The sequence below is a fragment of the Rhipicephalus sanguineus genome, chromosome 1, assembly GCF_013339695.2.
Source record: "Rhipicephalus sanguineus isolate Rsan-2018 chromosome 1, BIME_Rsan_1.4, whole genome shotgun sequence".
NCBI classification, from domain to species: Eukaryota; Metazoa; Arthropoda; class Arachnida; order Ixodida; family Ixodidae; genus Rhipicephalus; species Rhipicephalus sanguineus.
The window spans coordinates 276,186,745-276,212,313 of NC_051176.1; the positions used below are offsets into that span (position 1 = coordinate 276,186,745).

The 25,569-nt window shown below is 45.7% G+C and overlaps 1 protein-coding gene across 1 annotated transcript in view; it reads left to right on the forward strand.

Annotated features, from left to right (window-relative positions):
- Positions 1 to 4,620: 4,620 nt before the first annotated feature.
- The window catches only part of LOC119379023 (Kv channel-interacting protein 4), a 501,724-nt gene continuing 480,775 nt past the window's right edge, over positions 4,621 to 25,569 (forward strand). Inside the window, exon 1 of the mRNA XM_037648158.2 lies at positions 4,621 to 4,977. Coding sequence (XP_037504086.1) covers positions 4,869 to 4,977 — 109 coding nt within the window. The 5' untranslated portion in view covers positions 4,621 to 4,868. The remainder of the gene's footprint in view (positions 4,978 to 25,569) is intronic.

Here is a 25,569-nt window from a genome sequence, read left to right on the forward strand (position 1 = left end):
TGTTGCTCCTTGGGGGAAGTCGCTGCCCTTATTTTATTTATTCTTTTTTTTTGTTTCTCCTTCTAACACCGGGCTCGAGAGAGAAAATGTGTACCGACGCATTTTACGTCAATGGAAGAGTATACGGGGCTCGAGACGCCGTGGGCGCACAATCCGCGACGATTACCCGCCGCGAGGCAGAACTCTTTAAACCCGGTCTTTCTCGTGCTTGAGCGAAGTTGGTGAATAGCGTCTTAGGCCTCGCAAAGCAATGCGCACTTCAGGAACGATGCTGCTTCAGCAGCGGTGGCGGCTGGCGAGGTGTTTCGTAATCTGACGGCTCGGCACTGGCGCTCTTTGCGCAGCCGAGCGGCAAAGCCGGTCTTTCCCAATTCCTGCCTCGTTTTGCCTGCTGTTCCTTTAGTGGGCCAGATGGGAGGGCACCAGACGTAGGGAGGACGGAAGGATGTGACATATATAAGAAACGGTTATAAAAAAATACATCCATATTTCGCTACGAAGAAAACATGCTTCGCTATAGGGTCACTCCACACCAAACGTCCCAGCCATTTTGGCAACTATCTCAAATGTATTGAAAAAAAATCGTGCCGATTTATTACGTTGAAAACAGTGAATTGCTAGAATATTTAGGAGAGAAAAAATTTTTTGGTCTTGCGGGTGCCTCCCAAATTTACCAGAATGTCATCTGGGTGTTGTTTGTAAGAAAATTTATTCTGAGAGTATTGTTTCTTGTTTTAATACCAAATTTGGTTTACATATTATGCAATGGTGTTTGTGTAAGCTGTTTAAAGCACGATAATATTAGTACAATTTTTCTGCCATATACGCCTCCAGGAATTTCGCCAAGATGTTCTATGTTTGCATTTTTTCCATTGCGATATTGCGCCTTGTATGAATATACGAGTAATGAATACTTACTCCACAGAAGGTATATTTTGCGATAAAAATATTTTCAGCCCCCTCAAGTTTCTAAACATTACGTGAAAAAATCACGAATTTCAGAAAATCGCCGTTTTGGTCCACATTGAGACGTGATTTACACCACGTGGTGCTCCAACTAAAAATCGGCTTTATACCTCAATCGAAAGCATCTAAAGAGTTCTTCTTATATGGCAAGTTTTATCATTACAATTTTCGTTTTAAGGAAGAAAATAATTTTTGATGTTCCCCATTGACGGCAATTGGGAATATCAATGAGGAAGCTGCCATGTGACGAAATGGGGAGATAGCCATCAATGGGGAACATCAAAAATTATTTTCTTCCTTAAAACGAAAATTGTAATGATAAAACTTGCCATATAAGAAGAACTCTTTAGATGCTTTCGATTGAGGTATAAAGCCGATTTTTAGTTGGAGCACCACGTGGTGTAAATCGCGTCTCAATGTGGACCAAAACGACGATTTTCTGAAATTCGTGATTTTTTCACGTAATGTTTAGAAACTTGAGGGGTCTGAAAATATTTTTATCGCAAAATATACCTTCTGTAGAGTAAGTATTCATTACTCGTATATTCATACAAGGCGCAATATCGCAATGGAAAAAATGCAAACATAGAACATCTTGGCGAAATTCCTGGAGGCGTATATGGCAGAAAAATTGTACTAATATTATCGTGCTTTAAACAGCTTACACAAACACCTTTGCATAATATGTAAACCAAATTTGGTATTAAAACAAGAAACAATACTCTCAGAATAAATTTTCTTACAAACAACACCCAGATGACATTCTGGTAAATTTGGAAGGCACCCACAAGACCAAAAAATTTTTTTCTCTCCTAAATATTCTAGCAATTCACTCTTTTCAACGTAATAAATCGGCACGATTTTTTTTTCAATACATTTGAGATAGTTGCCAAAATGACTGGGACGTTTGGCATGGAATGACCCTATAGTAAACATAGGGTAGATTGACTTGATCGTGCTCCGTAACGATATGGAAGTTTTAGGACGTAAATGTTTTAGCAACGCTTGCGTAGCGCAATGTTAATATGCTGTGCACGCAAGTCCACAAAAACTCTTCGTTCGTAAGCATAGGTCGGCAAAAAATGTGGAGCTCACTCAGACTCATTCATAAAATATATTTTGCCCTTGGGGCTCACTCGGACTCAGGCTCGCTGAAAATTTTCCCAGCCGAACTCACTCGGACTCAAACTCACCAAAATATTACTCACTCGGACTCACTCAGATTCACTGCTCTATCTGACCCTGAGTGAGTCTGAGTGAGTCTACTCATGAGTCCGCTGGCTTATAATTGGCTGTTTAGACCGTGGTGTCAATGCTCTTTAACAGCAATATCTCGCATAATCGGTGCTCTATTTGGCGCTTTTTGGTCTCGTACCTTCAATATGACCTATCAGTGGTTGCAATCCAGCAAGGACATTTTTATTGAAAGAGATGACTCACACGAGATATTTTTATCGAGAAGTTGCCCGTGAAAAATTTTGCGGAGGTCAGGGCACACCCCCCCCGCCCAATCGGAACTCACGCCTCTGATCAATAAATGTTTAGCAAGCGTATGAACGCAAGTGCGTTGAAGTATGTGCGAGTCTGCGCGAGTATAAACGTAAGCCGACCTAAGGCTGATAGTAATGATGAAGTTTAGTAGATACAATACAATACAATACAATACAATACAATACAATACAATACAATACAATACAACACAGCTTTATTCCTAGAAATACAAACATTCTGGGGGATACCATTGGCTAAAAGCTGTTTAAAAAACAGTTTGACTGGGCCGATGGTCCGTTACAAGGCATACATGGCGGTTGCATGAAAAATTAACAACATTGTTAAAACTCAAAGTAAATGAAATATTTACGCAAATGCACAAAACAAGATATAAATAATATATATAATAAAAATAATATATATAATAAATAATATATATAAATAAGAACTTATTCGATACATAAGAAGAAAGAGATGTATGCAAGGGTTACAAGAAATCATACATAAGTGGCTCTGATAAACAAACACTAAAAACGAAAAAAGAAACGTTCAATCATCCCATGGCATCAACACCGTCATCTTTACGACGGTTACGTTGCATGATCGTGTATTTTGTTGCTGTTTTCGTGTTTTGTTTTTCCGTTCTTGTCCTTCATGTGCATGTGCACATAGTGCGACAGAATTATTTATATTTTTTCATAAATATTTTCTGTCTCTAATTCAGTTTCAGAAGACCAACAGTTTCGAGGGTGTATAGTGGATGAGACATCAAATGCACACGCATTGACTGGAAAATTATCATGCGCTCTTTGTTTGTTGTAGTATGCAGATATTAGGCATCCTAATTGGGCACCTAGCTCGCACTACAACAATTCTAATTTATATATGTGCCTGTGTTTTGCAAAAGGCGTATAATCGACTGAAAGCTTCCTTTTTAATAACTGTAAAAGAAATCAGAGGTGTTCCTTCTCGGCAACACTTTTATGCGAATAAAAACAACTTTTGTATTTATTTATTAAGTCGAAAGCCTTATATGCTCCACTAAACACGAAATTCGACCGTCGGCATCCCGCGTGGCATCGGCGACAAGTGGTGCAAAAAATCATCACGCGATGACGTCACCGTAACGTCACCAGGACGTCACATATCGCAAAAATTTGTGACATCATCATGATGTCACAAATTCTGGCGTGACTTCATGTGACGTAACGCCACATAATGCCGTTGTAACTCCCTCCTTTGGGCGGCGAACAAATGCGGAGAGCGCGTGACCTCCAGAGAAGAAAATAGAGACGACGCTTCGCAGTGGCACGTGTTCCCTGCTGGCGTCGGTTCTGGTTCAGCTGTCTCATTCCTTCGCTCCTGAGGCATAAGCCTACACCGTCATGACGTGACATCGTAGCTTGGTCAAGGGTGGGCTGATCACGGAGGCAGTGCAAAACCAGGTTACGCGCCTCCGATCCTGGAGGCAGTGCGAAACCACGTGCGCAAAGCTTTCGGAGGGCGGCTGGGCGGGATAAGTACACCTAGGGAGCCTGCATGACCGGCCGTTCGTGTAGGCTCCCTAATACATCGACTGGGTAGAAAAAGAAGATGGCTTTCGCCTTCGACTCGTCTTAGGTGAATGCACAAGGGACCCTTTGATTTTTATTTATTTATTTATTTATTTATCTATTTATTTATTTATTATGTTAGTAATAGTTCGAGCACAGTTTGTGGAAAATGATTGTACTGCAGTTGGCCTTTTAAAGTTGATGTCTTTCACAGATATTTTAGGATTTTTTTCCTACTATTTTATACCTTGCCGTCAGCAGAGCGACGCGAAAGGGGACGTGGCGACATCAACGCGCTGTTTCCAGCGAAATGCTCACTCGTTGAGTGTGCCTAGGCCGGGGTTCGGCTTGCAGCCCATCGCGGTGGCTGCGCGCGGGGCACCAACTTGCCCGCGCTTTCTTCGTACTCATTTTAACTGGCGAAGCGGAAGCAAGGGTGAGAGGCGTGTAAGCGTTACATAAGCGCGCCGTTCCCCAGCGTTGGGGAAAGCCCGGCCCTATAGCGCAGCACACGCACATTCCCGGGGAGCATTGAACGCGCCCGTGTGCCGGCCATGGCGACACCACTCCGGCGTCTTCCCTGCCCCGCGGCCCAAGAGCCGCGTTCACCGGCGTTCCCTAGATGGCGCTCGTCGTCGTTGGCGCTGCGCATGCTCGCGCTCGGGGGGCGGCGCGCGCAGCCGCGGTTCTAGCCGCGGGCCGCCGTTCTGTGCCGCCATGGGGACTCTTGGCCGCGCTGAGCAGGCTGCTTCGCCAGGAGAGCCCCGGGCGAGCAGCCGCGGCTGAACAGCGAGGCCGGCCCCCCCGAGGGATGGTGCGCTCGGCGCGGCGCGCTCTGCTGTAGGCCGTCGCGCTGCCATGTCCACGCGCAGCCAGGACCCCGCCGCCGTGCCGCTGGCCGGCTCGAGTGGACTCCAGCAGCGCCGCTTCACCGGAAGATCTGCCGATCGTGCCGCTTCTCCCGAAGGTGAGTGACAGCACGAGAGCAGCCGCGTATTCACCGCGTTCCCGCGAACGGAGACTGCCGGCACGCCGGTCCAAACCCGCGCGGCGCGCGTGTTCGAGCAGCGCGGCGACGGAATCATGCGACAGTTTCGGTTTTGCTTCCGCTCCCCAACGTTTGGTTCGCGACTCGATAGAGCCCGCCCGAATTGTTCGCGCTAGCTGAGAAGCGGCCGCTGTGTCTAGTAGGTCGAGACATTGTCGTCAGCTTAGAAGACTCAAGCCACTGGGAGGTCTAATATACAGGCACGACAGTCGTCTTCGTGCGTGAAGTGATTTGGTCGCGCGTGATTTCGAGTAGTTCCGTGCTTTCGGAGCCGGCAAAAGTTTGGCCCCCTCTCTCACTCTCTCTGCCTCGTCTTAAAGGCGCGCGCTGCGATTCATCCACGCAGCCACCGCTTACAAGTAAAGCCTGAACTGAATCACCGTGTTGGCTGAGTTCAGCGTTCGGACGGCGCTGTGAAATAATTTATCGCGTTTTTCTCTTTCTCACAGTAATCGGTCTCACTATCCTTCCCTAAATCATCCGCAGCGGTCAGCTGCATTCCATCTGCAGTGTCCCGCACAACTCGATATCAGATACGTTAGCTCGTTTCTTGTAGTACCTGCATTAATCGGTGAAACACCGAGAAAGCAAGGCAGTGTCACACGACAAACGCCCCTTCAAGCCACTCCATTTCCGACAGCGTCCAATCATGTGCCTGTAGCGTGCTAGTAAAGAAGGAAGGCTTCGTGAGCTACACAGTTTCGCTCGAAGTAATGTATTGCCAGTGTCGTTTCTTGCGTGACCGTTAACGTTTTTTTTTTTTCGTTACATGCGTTGCTTATTTTTCGCTTTCGTTTTACGTCGAAACTATGTGTATTCGTCCACGCTTCGCTGCTGTGAATCGCGAACATCTGAGAGCAGGAATTTGTACTGTGTACTCCAAATTCCTGATCTCGATGTTTTCTTTTCCTGATGCGGTTGGGGCCTCGGTCATTTTCGTTGACTACTGCTTTGTCAGTTGTATATGGTGCGCGGCTCTTTTGACATAACCTTTAAGCTACGTGCATGTACTGGTGCAAAGCCGGCAAAAGTGTTTGTATGCGACGGTACTTATAAATTAGTTACATTGAGTTTAGTGGCAGAAAATTGACTTGCGCTGTGCAGCGCCAGGGCCGTTATAAATGTTACACTAAAAGAGCAGCATTGCGTTTCCTTTGTGAATATGAATTCCTTTAATGTAATACGGAACACCGATCTGGCTACGCTGCGATAAAAAAGAAATTCGTGCACTATACCTGCGACTTGTGTTCTCAGAAGCACGCTTGTGGCAAATCAACGTTCCGCCGTAATCGAGCTGTTTCCGCGTCTACCGGAAACGATGTCCCAAATTTGTCAGATGTTTCCTGTACTACGAAGTATACAGAGTACTACGCATGACAGGAAGCTAAAATGCCTACACAAGACGACACACTGCATTTCCAATAATAAGAGAATACTGTGTGAATTCTACTCATGCTTAAACTAGTAACTTCACCTACGCGACACAGTCCGCGCATAAAACATGCGCTTGCCACGCTAGATACAGCGATCTCTATTTATTCCCCGGCTTAAGTATTTCTTCGTCATGCTGATGAACACTGACAGGCGCAAGTAAAATGCGTGGAAAAGGTTCTTGAAATTGCCGAGCACCAGCATGTTCTACAACCGCTATGACACCACGATCTAAATATATCAGAGTAAGCAAAATTTATCCGCATACTTTTCTATTAACAAGCTCGGCTACATAATTCAGCGTTCAGTTGCCTTCACTAATCCGAAAAAAAAAATGAAAAAAGAAATCATGAACAACTAACCGAACAACGACTACTTTAAGACTGGCACAAATAAACACTCCGAATGACTAATCTTCTATATTATTATTCTTTTCCTTTTTTATTATTATTTTGGAGACGGTCGCTTCGCTGAAAGCAGCCGCATCGATTTCGGCATGTGGGTAATCCTGTCATTGTGAATCCAGTGGTTTCGGTGCCATCTAAGCTGCGAGTACAACTGAACGCTCTAAGCGGTGTCCGACCTGCCACTTTGCTTGGAGGTCGTATCTCTTATTAGCAGGAAACAAAGTAACGTCCACCGGGAAGTGAAAATCGCATGTAGAGGGAAATTTCTAAAAAAGCGCCTTGTGTGGTTACAACCAACACTGGCGCAACCAATAACATACACTCAGGCACGTTCTTTAAGTAACCTTTTTTTTTCTTTCTAGCGCTTCTTAAAGCAGTATTTAACTGGCGTACTGATATGGTGCTTATTCAGGTAGATATATTTGCACATTTTTGTGGCTTTAAAATCGGGCATTGAATTGCCTCTAATGTTTGTGGAGCAGTTATGCTGGCATGGCCGGTACTGTGCATACATGGAATACTATAGTCAGTTTAAGAACTTGGTCATTTGTTCCTTAGCACGAAGTATCCTGTAAGCACCTTAGTGGCGGCTGTGGGTCTATTCCGCTGCTCTGCTGAACACGAGGTCACAGGTTCTTATCCTCGCCACGGGGCCTGTATTACGATAAGTGCGGACCAAAGAACGCTCGTGGCGTCCTGTCGAGTGCACAGTGAAGAACCCCAGGAAGCCGAAACTAAGCCGGAGCTTCGCAGTACGGCACCTCTCAGAGCCCGTGTGTTACATTGGGATAATAAACCCAATTCGATGTGGTTGTAATTGAGCTGTCTTACGAGAATTTGATGATTATCAATATGACGTCAGTGCATTCTAGTGGTGGCGCTTGCGCTCGAGTACTTGACTATAGCTATTTATTACTTTGTTGACCGATGTCCATTAGGTCAATAACCCGCCTAATTGGACCTGATAATTGGCATTGTTTTCGTCAGTTATACGCCAAGGAAGAAACAACCCAACGTCCCTAGCTTCCTCGTAATTCTACTTAAATGCGGCAGGTAGCACGAACAAGATAGAAGTCCAGGGAAAGGCTTCAAGTGATGAGGGATCGTTGAACAGGGACAAGCCAAAATTTCGACACGGAGAACTGTGTTCGACACAAGCCCTCCTGCTCAGACGTTTGCCCCAGAGACATTGCCTGTTCAACGATTTCTCGACACTTCGGCTGATAAATTCATAGCTTTGTTTATAGTATTCGCGATAACCATATGCTTCGACACCCAGCTTGGTCATTAGTGCGTCGTATTTTGCTGCGCTTTACTTCGTATCCTTTCACACCAGTCCGTCTGGGAACACACATTCCAGTTAGGTCAAATGGCGGTACACTTCAGCGATGCTGAAGTTAAAACGCTCCGTCTTCAAAGCAGATGTTTTGGTGCATCCTGATTAGGCCGGTAAATCGAAGCACACGGCACTCTAGGGGCAATTTCTTTAATTGAATGTGTCCACTAACCACCGTCATTTACTCTATATCCTGCTAAACCAGCGGCTGGCTTTACCAAAACCAGTGCGGGCACATTCCCTAAGTGGTTTTATTTCTGCTCGTAGGACATTCGGGCATTTTTTTTTTTTTTGCTTTTCCACAACGAGCTATTAATAGCTTCTAACAGGGAGCGCAATACATTAATTTGCTCTTTTCTACTGATTTGTTCTGCAGAGCCGGAAAAAGGCTCCGCAGAACAAATCTACCCTAAGCGCAGGACTTTACGCATACGAGAAGGGAGAGAAAAATGGGAAGATCATCATGCCTTACTTGCTTAGGCTTTTAGTTTTTTTCATAGATGTTAAAGCGCATTTGCTGTCACCTAAATCTACGAACCAGCCGTTTTCTACACTAAATATGAAGCCCTGATCTATTGCACATACACAGTCTTTCTTGTATTTATGACGCGCAGCGCGAACGAATTGCTTATGTGGGCGTCCAACGCATTTTTTCCTAATATCCAGTTATTCTATATCTTCACTAGTGATAGTTTTAATACGATATTCGTTACGTCATTCGGTAGGCCATTCGTTACTACGTCATTTCCATAAATCATAGCACCCTTACTACGCTCCCTCAGAGCGTCTGGTGAACGTATGTGCATTCAGTTTTGCGCACTTCTCAAGCGAACTAAACCAACCGTTAATCAAAAACGCTGGTTGATAAAGACAAAGATAGTAATTTGATTGTCTCATTGCGTAGCGATAAATTTTTCTGTCTTTTTCCATTTTTTAATGCCCCGTTTGCATGTTTCATGGTGGTAGATGTGTACCGCGACTAAAATCATCAGTAAATGCTGACTAGATACGTTAGTAAAATGCGCTACTGTTAACGTAGATGAAGCATCGCGGATGCATTGGTTTGAACAGTACTGCTGAAAAGACGTCCAAGTCCCGGTACACTGATGTCTAGACCCTGTAATGAGTGGGTATTAACATAGGATATGATTAACTAGGTTACTCCTGTGCGGTCGCGTGACCAGTTTGTTCATCGATGCCCAGATCCGCAATTTCTTGCGCTGAAATATCTGCAAGCTTGCACCCCAGACACACTGCAAATGGAAAGGCATTGAACAATGGGTGATGGCACTGTTAGCTACTCGTGTGGCGCATATATATACGCAGATACCGAGCAGCTCCTTGTTTTAACCGGGTGCCTTGGGACTGGCTTCGCTGTGAATGATCTTTTACAAACATTTTTCCCCCCTTCTCTTCCTACCAAGTTGCAAGCGGAAACATTTTGGCAGGGTGACTGCATTGTGCAGGCGCGCCCGCAAGCTACTATTTACCAGGAACTCTTTTCTGCAGCCGCGGGGATGACGCAGCGCTTGCAATGCTTCAAGCATGCCGGCGCACCTTGCTGACTCGGCGTCAGCTTCTCTTGTCGTGGTTCCGCGACACGCGACCAGAGCGAAGAGAACCGTGCAGAGGCTGGCCGACGCTGGCTTTGCTCAAATGTTCGTCGCCACAGTTAGCGGAGGACAAAAGTAAAACGAAGAAGGGAGCAGCAAAGATGTGCGCGCGATGAATTGAACAACGAAACCCAGGAATAGCGGGGAGACAGGCAGAGGTGAGGGTGGCAACTGGGAAAAAGACGCGAGGAAACAATGACGGGGGTAACAAATAAAGAAAAAGAGAAAGAAACCATTAACTAGGACGAGAAGGGGCTGTGGACGGCTAGAAAACAAGACGGAAGCCAGGAGAAATAGAGTACGCAGCAGCGAGGCCCAGCGAGCAGGGGGCCGCAGCGGGCAAAGAACCAAGTGAAATTGAAAAACGCTGGAAATAGAGCGAGTGGATTGAAACGGTCGCACCTCCAGATGTAGTGGCCCGCAGCAGGTGTTTCCTTTTGACTCAGTGCTCCAGCCATTTGCTCAGATCGTCACGTGGTCTTTTATTACGGAATTCATCGAACGCCATCCCACGGAATGCCGACCCTGTATTGTTGCGCTCCTATTTTGCCCAGTCGGTAAATTCCTCCGGAAATTGTTGCGCCCTTTTCACCAGCCTCCAAATGTAGCTGCACCCACTCTTCCATCTCGCCTAATACAAATCCCTTTATTTAGAACCTCCGCCAATATATTGCATGGATGCAAGAAATATACACCGTGTGTATTGACACACTACATACAGGTGGAATCGAGATTGCTAACCAATTCCTAACACTATGACCTCGTAACATTGTTAAACAGCCATATTTTACTGTAATTACTTTCCATCGCTTTATAAAGCGCCCTTGGGATAAGTTAGATTATTATAATGAGAAGGATGGCGACAACACAATTAACCTGCACTAATGAAACAACACATGGACCACTGCATAATGATACCCCAAAATTCTCTTTGACTGCTTTCGCAGAAAAACGAAGATATGTTGCGGAACACTGTGAGAACCGTTTCGCAATCAGAAGCTCTTGAGAACGCATTACCCAATAAAACTTATTGCACGCTTCAGCTGCTCAACACATGGAAGCCGTAGAAGATTAAACGAAGAGTAGTAGTCGTTGTATGGAGCATATTTGGTTTAAAAAGTGAATGTCGGAAGAAACGCCAGGAAGCATGCACGTACGAGCATTGGATCTTGATGAGCTGTTTGAAAGTCAAAGAAACCAGTGGGCAGAAAACGGTTGTATTATGGGTTGCGGCTTGTCTTCAGTCGAGGTTCTCGAAGCGCATGTTTGCGCTTGTACGGTATGCGGCGTTCGGCGTTCTGGTGTTTCACCAATCGACTTACAATGTTTGAGGGAAACTAGGGTGATTTAGGAGAGATATTTGCTGCCGCTTAAAAGATATATTACGCAGAAAATGACAGAGGGCTACTCCTCGTTTGAATTTGCATGCTTTAGTAAGCTGAGCGTTCGCAAATACCATCCTTTTCAGTCTCGCTGGTATGCGATATACACACACACATATATATATATATATATATATATATATATATATATATATATATATATATATATATATATATATATATATATATATATATATATATATATATATATATATATATATATATATATATATATCAATCGTTCTATTTTTGTAGAAATTGCCAAATATGGGTAAGCATCACAAATGCAAATCCACGGAGTTAACCTGTCCGTAACTAGTGAACCAGTATCACGGTTCTGTAAGCTGTATTCATTAGAGCTCATGAAGAGTACACTTACACGTCATGTGAACTTGTTACAACGTTTAAATGGGTTTCGGGGAAGTAACACTCAGTTGTCGTTAGTGGTACGTTTCAAACAGGTGCACAGGGCATTGTTTATTTTTCACATTTTAGGTTTATATTCAGTTTTCCAAATTCTGATAGGGTTTTTTTTTATTGCTGAGTTAGAGTTGTAGACTTCATAGCTTTGTCGTCCTAATTTAGAGATTTTGAACAATTTCGGTAAAAGAATTGTCAGCCTAAACCGAAAGTCCCCTTCCGACAATCACTAGATTAGGTTTTTTTTTTTTTTTCATAGAACAATTTTAATCAGATTTGGCGCAGTAGTTGCCGAGAAAAATATTTTCTCGTTCTAATGTGTACAATCCTTCGAGCTAAAGCTTTCTTTTCACATCCGAATGGTAACATGTGGGTATGAGAGGCTCCGGAATAATTGAGATAACCTGAGGTTGAGTGCAGGCAAAGCAAGGCGCACACGAGTGTCCCCCCACCCCCCCGCCCCATCCACTCCGGCCCCAACAGAATGCATGCCCCACGGTCACGAATGGTATCGACGACTTCATGCTGAACAGCAGAACGCCTTAGCCGGTGCGTGGGAGCTCTAGCTGTTTCTAGTAAGAAACGTAAGTAGCGTGGGGTGTCCCGAAGGTCCTTGCGGCTGCAACTTTCTTGGTTTTGTAGGCCGTGGAACGACCTGTAGGTCAGAAAAGTGACACTTTTTGTTAAATCAAAAGATTCTCTCGTCTGTTGGTGGTTGCGATTCGGCATAGAAGGGTGTTGGAAAGATACTCAAAGTAGCGGAGTCGCCTTTAAGCGATGTCGTGCGTTTCAGCACGACTATAAGTACAGGCACTTTAGTGCTGTACTTCCAAGAATTAATTGGTGTACTACGTGTCAAAGCAACTTGCTGCGTTGTAAGGTACACGGTCCGTTTTCGCGTCATTAAGAAGAAATATCTGAAGGTCGAGTGGTCCACTGTTAAAGGGAGCACCCGGATGAGCACCTTTCGTACGGCTGATCCCCTAACGGCAAGTGGACGTGGAAAGATTGTTTGTGCACGGCACTAGTCTGTCAAAAGGAGTCATAATTGTCAACCACCAGTATTCTTATGCAAATATAAGCCACTATACTTTTGCAGGAGAGGGAAATCCGGATATGCATGCCCTGCACGGAAGTGCAGTGGACCCGTCTGTACTTTCCTGCTAGGCCGAACGGACATTTGCATTCCTATTTTTCACGAGTTCATGGCTTTCTGTTATTGTCGAAAAGAAGGAAAATGGAATGAAGAAGTAGCGGGACGGATGACAAAAAAAAAAAAAAAAACAATTTCCCTAAATGATGCGTAAGGGAGGTTTTACGCACGTGCACGAGTGCGTAACAGACAAAGCACGCTTTACAGGAGAGCGAACATCGTGGTTGAACTTGTGGATTCGGAGTGTCCGTGAGGAAATTATGGACAACATGCTACGCGACAACCTTAATCTTCCTTCTGGCTTTTAAGTTCCTTGATAACAACTGTCGCCGGGAGGGCACCGATATTGCCTTTCTTTTAAATTGTCTTTAATGAGCGAACTGCTTTTTGGCATTACATGTTTTCATATACGGCGCCAACAACGATGGAATGTGTTTTGTCTTCAGTTTCGCACAGCTTTAAAAGAATCAGTTTAGGTGGCACACTTGATTGTTTACCCAAAGAACAACAGCGTGCAAAGGAATATTTGTTTTCTCGAACAATTACATTACGAGGCAGAAGACGGACGCAGTTCATTGTGACTTCAAGTGTGTTCCTCCACGCCACAGTGAACAATACTAAAGCAGTGACTCTTTCAGAGGTGACCGTTGCGTGGGAGAGAGGTCCTCTATAAGTCGTGGGTGAGAGGCAGAGATGGAATGATCGAACAACAAGATTTACGGCGTATGCAGGAACAACCTACGCGGCTGTGGAAGCCGCAGCAAATTATTGGCGCTAATTTTGAGAATGTAATGGGCATTTCTGTTTGGTGATCCAATTTATTTGTGGGAAATAATATGCTGACTCCGTAACCACCACTGCTGTAAGATGCTGATTATAAATGAGAGGGGTGCTCATTCAAGTGGGCCGGATTTCAGCAACCAATTATTCGAATCTAAACACGCATTTGAATGGGAAAATTTGGACATGCACTAGCTCTTTAACGTTTGCTGTTGCTGACAAAGAGTTGCTTCCATGTATGTTGGAAAGATTATAAATGTTAATGGAACAAACGAATTGCCAGCATACCCCGCCACGGTGGTCTAGTGGTTATGGCGCTCGACTGCTGACCCGAAGGTCGCGGGATCGAATCCCGGCCACGGCGGCTGCATTTTCGATGGAGGCGAAAATGTTTGAGGCCCGTGTACTTAGATTAAGGTGCACATTAAAGAACCCCAGGTGGTCGAAATTTCCGGAGCCCTCCACTACGGCGTCCCTCTTAATCATACCGTGGTTTGGGACGTTAAACCCCAAATATTATTATTATTAATTGCCCGCATACAGTTGGATTCATATTTAGCTAAGTGCGAACTGAATAATTTAAAGGGTGAAGCTGATTTCCATAAATTACTTTATGTGTGTGGATGTATATTAAAAGAAATTAAACGGGGCCGAGAGCTTATTTGACTTGCTAAGATGCATCATTTCATTTAAGTACCGATATTGGAAACACTTGCCTGCAGGTGTTTATCTTTAAGTTCACCGTATGATTTTACAACCAGCCTTTTCACAACACGAGTAATCCGGTGGGGCAACGCTAAAAGATATATCAACTTGTTACGCTTTTATAAACCTACATCGCCTGCCTAGGCACCTCAGCCATCTTTGTGCACCGCCGCAAAGCAAATATCCTATAAAACTGGGCCCACCGTAGCCAACTAGGCACGCAATTATTCCGCAGCACCCTCAGCTCTCACCTCTGGCTCCCTGTACCCATTTCTTTCTATCTTTCTTCTCTGGCATCACTAATTAGTTTAGCCAACATGCGGTGAACAAAGACGCGCTACCGCCCTCGGGCCCGGCCGTTCATGCGAAATATCGACCAGCAAAACGGTCGCGCGACCCGGCTTGGCACAGACTGCGTGGGGCTCCAGTGGCGGGCGTCGGAAAGGGCGCACTACACACGTAACCGCCGGCGCGCGTGCTGCGCGCGTAGCTGCGCCATAAAATGAGAAGTCGATCCTTGCTTTCCTTTTCCCGCCTGCTCCTCTGGAATTCATACCTTTACAAACTGAAGCGCCGCTGGAATGGCGGCTCCGCGCGCGACGAGGAGGGGGGATTCCTTTTAGTGCCCATAAAGCGAGCGGCCGCGAGGAGCGGGTTTTTCGGCACCGCAGGGCCGCGCCGTGCACTGTACTGCCATCGCTTCCGACACGTCTCGTACCGGTGGCGGGTGCAGCGTGCAGGCCGCGCGTCGTCGACTCTTCGGCCGCGCAGGGGGCTGCAGGAATCGCTCCTCCTCACGTGCTCTCTTTAGAGCCAGGAGCAGCAGCAGCAGCAGCGACCTCCACATGCCGCCGCGGGCTTGGTGCGGCGGCAGCCACACGCGTCCTCATCTGCAGGGCGCGTAAAACGGGGACGTGCGCCGCAGTCCCAATAGGGTGGGCAAGGGGCCCAGAGGAATGTAGAGGGAGGCCCACACTGCACCCCCCTCCATCATTTGTCTGCTGCTCGTCGGCGGGTCAATAAGAATCGTGTCTTGTATCGCAACCTGCCACGCGCCCACGTACAGGACCCCCGGGCTGCCACCGCTCCTGCCACGGATATTCTGCCTGGAGTAGTTTTTAACCCGCTTCTCGCGGCCTGACTGCCGCTTTGCTTTTTTTAATTTTTTTGTTAGCCTCGTACTGTACTCCTTGCTTTTCATCGCGCGCACTGGCGTGTGCGTGCTTCCGGCGAAACGAAACACCGCGGAAACTGGAGATGCCAGGTGAAGTGCGCGCGATCTCGGCATGAGTCGCTCAACGACGTTCGAGCAAAGGCAGGTGGTGTACTTAATATTATGCTCTCTGCGAGGAGCGCTGTTTCGTGATGCGAAATTTGTTCCGTAACCCGACTGCTCGACCTAATGCGAAACGAGGGCATTCGGGGCAAGCGGCGCCCATGAATCATTATTCGAGCCTCGCGCTCCCTCCTCTCGAAAAGCGCTCTTCGGGCCCGAGTTAAGCCACCGAAAATCTTGCCGATATCAATCAAAACGATCTGCGATACGTAGGCTGGTCGCGGAAGCCGGTAACTTGAACAATATCATCTTTCATTCTTCGCGGTATTCATCTGTATAGGAAGCCAGAAGAGAGAGAAAGCTATTTTGGATAATATCATGGCAAAAAGCGAAGGCGAAAGCGCTGTCGTCAAGGTGCAGCTCATCATACACTTTAAAGGGCCCCTAGACAACCTCTGAAAATACAAAGAACAAGCGGTTATTCTCGTCTGGCGTCTCCCGTCTTTTCGGCACAATTAGTGACGCCAGCAGTCTGCTCACGTGACGCCGTGAGGAAATAAGCTCTCGAATGGTCCATATTCGAGGAATATCAGCCGTGAGTTGTCTCCTACCCTGCCCTGCCATGCATTCGCGCACCCGTTCTGCCTTGTCTCGCATGAGAAAGAGAGAGAGCTCTTTATTGAAAGGCAGAGAATTTAGCCGGCCTGTGTAAATTCGCTCACTTGCTACTCTGCGTGTGGAAGGAGATTGGGGACTGAAAGACACAAAGAGAGAGCGAAAGATAGAAAAAAATGTAAAAAGTAAAATAGAATAAAAAAGAGGTAAAAACACAAACTGGGTTTTTTTGTCTCTTGGGCGGGGACGTGTGCTGACAGTGAATTATTACGTGCTTTCAAGGTGCCATTAAAGTTTGTCGAGCTGACCGATGCTCTCTAAATATCTGAATAGTAGTTTCATCGCTTGCCTCTGTTGCGTGGCGCAGGGTAAAGTGCCAAAGACACAGTCAATTGATAAAGTTCTTTTGGTCAGCATATGCGTGCAATGTTCATAGAGCGCACGCTCTTCGGCATACGCTCGGCACTCAAACAGAATATGCTCGACAGTTTCTATGGGGCCACAGTTATTACAGTACGGACTTTCGGTTTGACCGAAGCGGTACCGTAAACGCATGACTATCGTATGCGATCAACTGGTCTAACTTTGTTGTGTGCATTTTCGACTGCGCAAGTGGAGATAACAGCGTGTAGCCGAAAAGCCCGAAATTTTGATAGGCTCGGCGCCTAGTGCTGAGATTGTACACATGTTTTATGAAGAAATAAGTGGCGGGGAGGAGATAGCGCATATAGGAATAAGGCGAGAAAGAAACCACTCTGTCGTCTTTGAACTCGGAGTGGTTTAAGAGCCCTTTAAGCAGAAATGCGACATATGCGATCGCTAAGTCCCGACTACTGGTTTAGAGAAACACTTGAAGAGCGAAACTCTTTGCTTCGTGCCATATTTAAGGCGGTTTTGGGCTTTGAAAGAGATACCTATAAACTATAGCTTTGACTTTAAATTTTTCACCCTTAAGTAAATAGTTTACGACCTACCTAGCCTTAAGCTGGCATTTATTCATCAAAGTGAACTCACCATTTAGTCCTGGATATATATCCACCTACATTATAACAAGTTCTCTCACGCGTTTTGCGTGTTTTTCTATGGAGCAACGCGGCAAGTGCGCGCTGCTCCCGAACAAATTACACCTTTTTGTTTTTTGTATACATGGGAAAGAGAGGACAATAAAAAACTGCTTTTGCCCGTATAGGTTCGGGTGTCTGCTAGGAAACTACACTGCGCCATAACAAGTTCACCTTTTAGTGTAGAGAGAGAGAGAGATGAAAAAAGGAAGACCGGGAGGTTAACCAGATATTTGCATCTGGTTTGCTACCCAGCACTGGGGAGGGGAAATAGGGGCAAGAAAGAGGGTCTAGAGAGAGAGAGGGGAAAAAAGAGGAGAAAAAAACGCACGTACACACACAAGATAAAAAAAAACACACACAGGGACGAAGTTCTTCTTACAATCGTTCAAAAAGGCCGGTAGATCGCAAGAAGCGCAGTAGCGCTTGCATGGCCTTCTTCTGTGACGTTGCGTCTTGTCGATGGCGTAGAATTCTTTCTTCCGACAAAGGTCGGTCGTCCAACTTGTTCAGCGCGTTGCAAAGAGATAGTCGCTGTGCATTGTACAGTGGGCAGTCGCAAAAAATATGTCTAATTGTTTCTGCGTTTCCACAGTGGTCACAGGCTGCGGTGTCGGCCATCCCAATGCGGAAAGCATAGGCGTTGGTAAACGCAACGCCCAACCACAGCCTACACAAAAGGGTCGCGTCTGCTCGGCGAAGTCTTGATGGGACTTGAAGACTTAATGTAGGGTCAAATGAATGCAGTCGATCATGTCTGAAGTGTGGCTCATTCCATTGTGACGTGGTGCGTTGGCGAGCATGCAAACGAAGCTTCCGTGCAGCGTCGGTCCTAGAAAGCGGTAGTAGTAGTTTATGGTCTTCTGCGTGGGCTGAGCGGGCAGCTTGATCGGCCCGTTCATTGCCGATGATTCCGCAGTGACTTGGTAACCACTGAAAAGTGATCTGATGTCCTTTCTCAGTTAGGTGGTGGATAACCTCTGCTGTCTCTAGCACCAGCTGTTCGTGCGGCCCGCGGCGTAAAGCTGACAGTAGAGACTGCAGTGCCGCCTTCGAGTCGCAGAAAATAGTCCACTTGTGCATCGGTTGGTCATTGACGAATTGTAACGCTCTATGAAGGGCTGCCAGTTCTGCTGCCGTCGATGTTGTTGCGTGAGATGTCTTGAATTTAATTGTCGTAACCAACCTTGGTATCACGACTGCTCCGGTTGAACTGTTCGTCAGCACAGATCCGTCAGTGTAGATGTGGATGGAGTCTTGGTACTTTTCGTACAAGAGAAGCAAAGTGAGCTGCTTAAGTGCCGGTGACGACAAATCCGTTTTTTTCTGGACGCCAGGTACTGTAATGTTGATATTTGGTTGAGTAAGGCACCATGGAGGAGTCCGAGGTCTTGCGGCAGGAGTGAAGGAAGTTGGTATTGATTCACCATGGGCGGTCACTGTTTGGGAGTAAGATGTGCGTGGTCGGTCCGCTGGTAGAGAGGCTAGGTGATGGCGGGGAGTGCGAGCAAGATGTCGTATATGTGTCCTCAGCACTTCAACCTCAATGTGTGTCTTGATGAGGTGGTCCCTTGCGATGGCTATAGTCGCGACTGTTGATGCACTCTGGGGCAAGCCTAGACAAATCCGGAGTGCTTGAGCCTGTACACTTTGTATCATTCGTAGGCTTGTTTTGCTTGCGTTGGATAATGCAGGCAGGCTATACCGTACCTTTTATACCTTTTAGTGTATGGGAAGCATTAGGTAACTATACTTAACGACTAACTTGTGCCCAGTGAAACAAGGAACAGTCAACGCGCTATGTATAAATGACTGCGGAGAGTCCAATCTTTTGTTCGTCGAGATATGGTTCGTGCGGGTTAAATGCGCCGGCTGTTTATACATCATTTTTCGCATACCTTAGCATACTGAGATATGCGGTAATTGACGTATAATTGATAATTTCAGTTAAGGTTTCATTCATATCCTTCATTTATTCATTTGTTTTCTTGTTATAAAGCATTGCATTTGTTCTCAAATGCAATCACCTGATTACATCGAAGTTGGCATGTTTTTTAGCTAATAATTTTGTTCTGACTCTCTTTTAGGAAGAAATAGAGGATATGAACGTAACCGCAGCTAAAATAATTTGGGAAGCGGCACTTGAAATTGGAGGTACAGCACTAACACTTGAATTATCTAGCTCTCTCAAGCCACTGAAGACAATAAGAATGAGAACAGATGAAAGTAACTTCCGCAATAGACAAAATAGAATTTTTCAGAGCTGCCAAAACTGATCATCAAATGTAAACGTAGTGACATACGAAACTATAACGTCAAAGAAGTAGAGGCAGCAGTAAAAAAAGGGCGGCAGCATCAAGGCAGCTAAAAGAAAGCTTCTTATTGGAAAGACCATAATGCGTACCGTCAAAGATAAACAAGGCAATATTGTTAACAATTTTAACGACATAGTGAAGGTGGTTCAGGTCTTTTATTCAGAACTATACAGATCAAATGTAAATCGTGTCACTTTGAGTGAAATCGAACAAGACACCCAAGTCCCAAGCGTAACTATTGATGAGGTAAGAAAAGCCAACCCTACAAGGCATGATCCGCGGAAAAGCGGCTGGAGAAGACAGCCTAACAATTGATTTGATTAAATAAAGATGGGGGAGATTTTATCTTTCAGACGCTTGCGACACTCTGCACATTATACCTTAAGAATTAGAATGTACCAGCGAGTCGAAAAAACGCGAATATTTTATTAATGCACAAAAATGGAAACGTGAAAGGCTTGAAGAAGTACAGCCTGACCAGCCTGCTTTCAGCATTGTACAAAATATTGACGAAAATAATTTTGAATAGGATAAGATGCACGCTTTAGTTTAATCAACTAACCTAGAGAACAAGCTCGCTTCAGCAAAGGGTGCTCTACTTTCATGCAATTAGACATATAATTGAAAAATCAGCCGTATATTAAAAAAAGCCCCTCGATATGGCATTCATAGACTATGAAAAGGAACTAGACTTGGTAGATAAACCGGTGGTTTTGGTGGTTCTGGAGTACTTGAAACATATTGGAATACCATAGCTAATAGACATAGCTTCCACAGCTACTCTGGTCCTCCTCAAGAAAAGCAGGAAAATCCCGATCGTCAAAGGAATCGCTCAAAGGGATACAATCTCTTCACTGTTGTTCACGGCTTGTCTAGAAGAAGTATTCAAACCACTAGATTAAAAGAAATAGAAATAAATATTAACGGCGATTACCTTAGCAATTTACGGTTTGCAGACAACATAGTACTATTCTGCAATGGCGGCGACAAATTGTAGAAGATGACTGAGAGAGAGAGAGAGAGAGAGAACAGGGAGAAAGGAAAGACAGGGAGGTTAACCAGAAGCAGTCTCCGGTTTGCTACCCTGCACGTGGGAAGGGGTAAGGGGATGTAAAAGAATGAAAGAGAAGAAGAAGAGTTTGTGACGACAGCACGCGACAAACTACAACAGTAGGGTACGGATTTGGGCTGGTTGGTGCATGACTTCACGTAGAAAACAGCGCTACGAGACGGGACAAAGAAAGGGCACAAACACAGCGCTGACTATCAACCAAATGTGCTTTTATTCCACCAGTCCGCATATTTATACATCACCATGACTAACGAAAGCATAACAAAAAACCAGAAAAAACCGGTCAGCCTGCGCAAAGGCAAGAAAAAAATTTTTTTTTAACTCGACAGAAATGCTATCTCCTTCGAAAGCAGTGAAATCGAGGGGAGGCTAACACATGACTCGCCGCCTTTACAAATGTGATACGCTTCAGAAACGAGACGCGCACGTTCGTCATAGTACTTTGATAGGAAATTCGTATCTTTAAAAGATGGCTGGCAGCCGCATTCATTGCAATGAATGGATAGTTGACTGTCTTTTGCTTGTTTAGAGACCTTGTTCGCGTGCTCGCGCAAGCGGTCATTAGCACACCGGCGTTACTATGTTGGTCAAACTGGCCGGTGTGCTAATGACCGCTTGCGCGAGCACGCGAACAAGGTCTCTAAACAAGCAAAAGACAGTCAACTATCCATTCATTGCAATGAATGCGGCTGCCAGCCATCTTTTAAAGATACGAATTTCCTATCAAAGTACTATGACGAACGTGCGCGTCTCGTTTCTGAAGCGTATCACATTTGTAAAGGCGGCGAGGCATGTGTTAGCCTCCCCTCGATTTCACTGCTTCCGAAGGAGATAGCATTTCTGTCGAGTTAAAAAAAAAAATTCTTGCCTTTGCGCAGGCTGACCGGTTTTTTCTGGTTTTTTGTTATGCTTTCGTTAGTCATGGTGATGTATAAATATGCGGACTGGTGGAATAAAAGCACATTTGGTTGATAGTCAGCGCCGTGTTTGTGCCCTTTATTTGTCCCGTCTCGTAGCGCTGTTTTCTACGTGAAACTACAACAAAAAAAAAACAAAAAAAAACGAAGTGATAACCGCAGTCCAAGTACTACACAGCAACATTTTCTTCCAACAGTCACAGTTTGACATTGAGTCCAGTTGCTTGGAGAAACCGCAACAACGCCTTCAGAGCGGCTCGTGCTGAAGACCGGGTAGGCCAGGGCCCTAGGATTTTGTTCTTCGTGAGAGGGCGGTTGTCCAGCTGGCCTAATGCGGCTGAGAGGGCCGCTCTTTCGGAGTTGAAGCGGGTGCACTCACAGAGAAGGTGCGCGACTGTTTCGCTGCACCCACAGACTTCACACGACGGGCACTCAGCCATTCCAATAATATACGAATAGGCATTTGAAAAGGCCACTCCAAGCCATAGACGGACCAGCAGGGTAGAGTGACGTCGTGATAAGGTGGACGGGATGCGTAATTCAAGATCAGGGTCCAAGGCATGCAACCGTGCACTTGTAAATGTAGATGATGGCTTCCACAAGTCCAACGTTATGCGACGAGCTAGCATACGAAGTTCTCTTGCGGCGTCCGATCTTGACAGGGGAATGGTGACACTGCTGACATCGTCATGAGCGGATCGGGCAGCTGCGTCCGCTTGGTCATTTCCCTTAATGCCGCAGTGACTAGGCAGCCACTGGAATACTACTCGGTGCCCTTTTTCTATTGCTTCATGGTGGATTTGCCTGATTTCCGCGACGAGCTGCTCATGTGAGCCATGACGTAAAGCGGAGGGTAGACTTTGGAGGGCTGCTTTGCTATCGCAGAAGATAGACCACGAATTAGGTGTCTGCTCCATGACAAATTGAAGAGCAGCACGGAGCGCTACTAGTTCAGCAGCTGTAGTTGAGGTTGCGTGAAACATTTTGAGCTGTATTGTGATAGCTCTTGCTGGAATTATTACGGCGGCGGTTGAGCTTGTAGTCATAACTGAACCATCCGTGTAAATATGGGTGTGAGCAATGTACACCTCATGTAAATACAGTAGTGCAGCCTGTTTAAGGGCAACCGATGACATTCTTCTTTTCGTCGTAATTCCAGGTATGGTAAGGCGCACTTCGGGTCGATGTAGGCACCATATAGGCGAGGATGGTCTTCCTGCAGGCGTACTATGGAAGAAGTACTATGGGCAGCAATAATGCGGCTGAATGTTGTATGCGGCCTTTGTGCAGGTAAAGACGCGAGATGGTGCGAAGGTACCCGGGCAAGGTGTCGAATATGCGCCCTGAGGGTATCAGTGGTTACGTATGTTGGCACAGGATGGTCTCCTGCAATGACGATTGTTGCCGCTGTAGACGCACATTTCAGAAGTCCTTAGAGCTTGAGCTTGCAGGCCCTGGAGTGCATTCAAATTTGTTTTGCAGGTATTTCCCATCACAGGAAGACTGTATCTTGCAAAACCGAGAAATAAGTCATTGTAGAGCTGCAGCATAGACCTTACTGACCTTACGCTGACCGCGTTGTAATTGAAAAATCAAAATCTAGAACTGTCACCGGAGAAGTGCTGCTTTGTCGGATTTACACGCAAGACAATGCGGCAGTACAGAATAACGATCAATGGGCAAGCAGTTGCCCACGACCGGAAGCACCGCTTTTTAGGCGTAATCATCGACCGCGATTTATCATGGACGCCACACGTTTTGTACTTGAAGGGACGGCTGACTACCATAGCGCACCTTCTCAAGTTTCTTGGCGGAAAGTCGTGGGGCACACAGTAAGGTCTATGACTGAAGAATTAAACTGAGAAAGCGTCAAAGTAAGGTTAAAGATGAATATTCAAAAATCAAGAACGATGCTAGGTGGTCCAGGAAAAGAGCGAGAATTCGCGATAAACTACACCCTCGAATCAGTAGAAGAGTATTAACAGGGGAGCTTTCCCACGTAAAGAAAATCCACCGAAGAATCAGGATGGGATGGTGGACACACGGTAGATATTCGCAACTCATGACCGGTAGCTTACCGCAACCGCTAAAGCCGAAAGTGTGCAACCACTGTATTTGCCAGTTCTAACGTATAGGGCAGAAACCCGGAGCAAAGCAAGGGAACTAGAGATGAAGCCAAAGACCACCTAGCGTGCAATGTAACGATAGATGCTAGGAGTAACTCTAATAGATAGGAAGATAGCAGAGTGTATCAGAGAACAAACGGAGATAGCCGATATCCTAGTAGATATGAAGAGATAAAAATGGACCTGGGCAGGTCACGTCTTCGGGAAAGATAACCGGTGGTCAGTTAGAACGTCAGAATGGATACCACAACATGGGAAGCGCGGCCGAGGATGGCAGAGTTAGGTGGAGCGACGAAATTAAGAAATGAGGTGGCATAAAGTGGAATCAGCTCGAGCAGGATAAACAGGGGTTGGAGATCAATTGGAGAGGCTTTCGTCCTGCAGTGGACATTACAGGCTGATCATGAGTGATATTTGATGATAATTGACGATAGCTCGCTTATCTCAGCATGCTTAAGTACACTTATATATCGGCATTATTCATTGAATAAGCCCCTTTCCGAATATGATTGATGAAAACATACTTTCGAGAAAGTCCTGATGCATCTATAGGACCATCTTGTGCTCAGCGATAACTTTATAGTGGTATTAGATGGCGAAAAGTGGTCACTGGAGAAGAGTAAATAATGGGTTTATGTCTATACCGTCCGACCCCATGGCGGTTGCTGCGTCTTTGACAACAACAAAAACAAAAATATGTTGTTTCTTCAGCTCACGCGAAAGTGCGGTGTTGCTTGTTTTGGTATACCCGCAGCATCATTCCTGTACATGGACATTCAGCGCGTGTGTCCCATTGCGGCAACGTCGCATTCTCTCGCAGCGGGGCATCCCGTCATCTCTCTCTCTCTAATGTTGTGCAAGTGGGCAGGGCGCGTCAGACGAGATTTTATGGAGCTTTATACATTTTATGGCTTCACGCAGGAACGACCATCGTGCCGGAAGTGGCTGTCGCCAGATGGACCGACGACCGATTCTCGGGCGTCATCGCCACACGCGTCACGAGCGCCTGTCGGTGCATTGTCTTTTTTGTTTTTTTTTCTTCTTTTTTTTCTTTGTTAGCTTATTTTTCAGCTTCTGATGTCTCCCTTGCCTTGGATGAGAAAAAAAAAGACACATTCGTATACACAAGCGCGCGCGTACGCGTGTGTGTTTCTGAGGGAAAGAGAAATAGAGAGAGGTGGTCGTTGCCAATTACGAAGCTCAAACGAGCGTAATGAAAAATGGACCTTGTGAAATTCTCTTTGCTTTCTGAACAATTACGGCAAATGGACCTCCCAGCTATGGCGAACGATACGCGTTCTATTATTGCTTTCCTGATTGAGATCGGAGTAGGCGTACCCTAGGCGCGATCGATGGCTTTTATTTTTTTTTTGTCGCTAATAATTGAACTTGCGTGCGGAAAATTTCTTGAGGGCTCAGTCTGGAAATTGCTTCTTGCCACATCACCAGGGTGGTCAAAGTCTTGCGTTCTGCTTTAATTAATGATGCTGTTTGTGCGAGCCTTCTAATTTGGCCTATGATATGCTAAAGCATCCGCTACACCAGACAGGGGAACATTGCAATGATCGTTTCTAGAGGCCCACTTCAATAGCGTAGGAGTTGTGAAACAAACGCGCGCGAACTTTTCGGGCCATTCGTTGAAGTGCGCCAGTTAGTGCTGCAGTTAGAGCCACCCTGGACTCACTGTATTTTAAATATTCGCCATTTGCACTGACGTGGCTCGTCCTTTTCGCAAGCAGAATTTTGTGAACTGAATTATTTTTTATCATTGCTATCCACCTCGTATATCATACGCTTAAGAAAGAAAGAAAGAAAGAAAGAAAGAAAGAAAGAAAGAAAGAAAGAAAGAAAGAAAGAAAGAAAGAAAGAAAGAAAGAAAGAAAGAAAGAAAGAAAGAAAGAA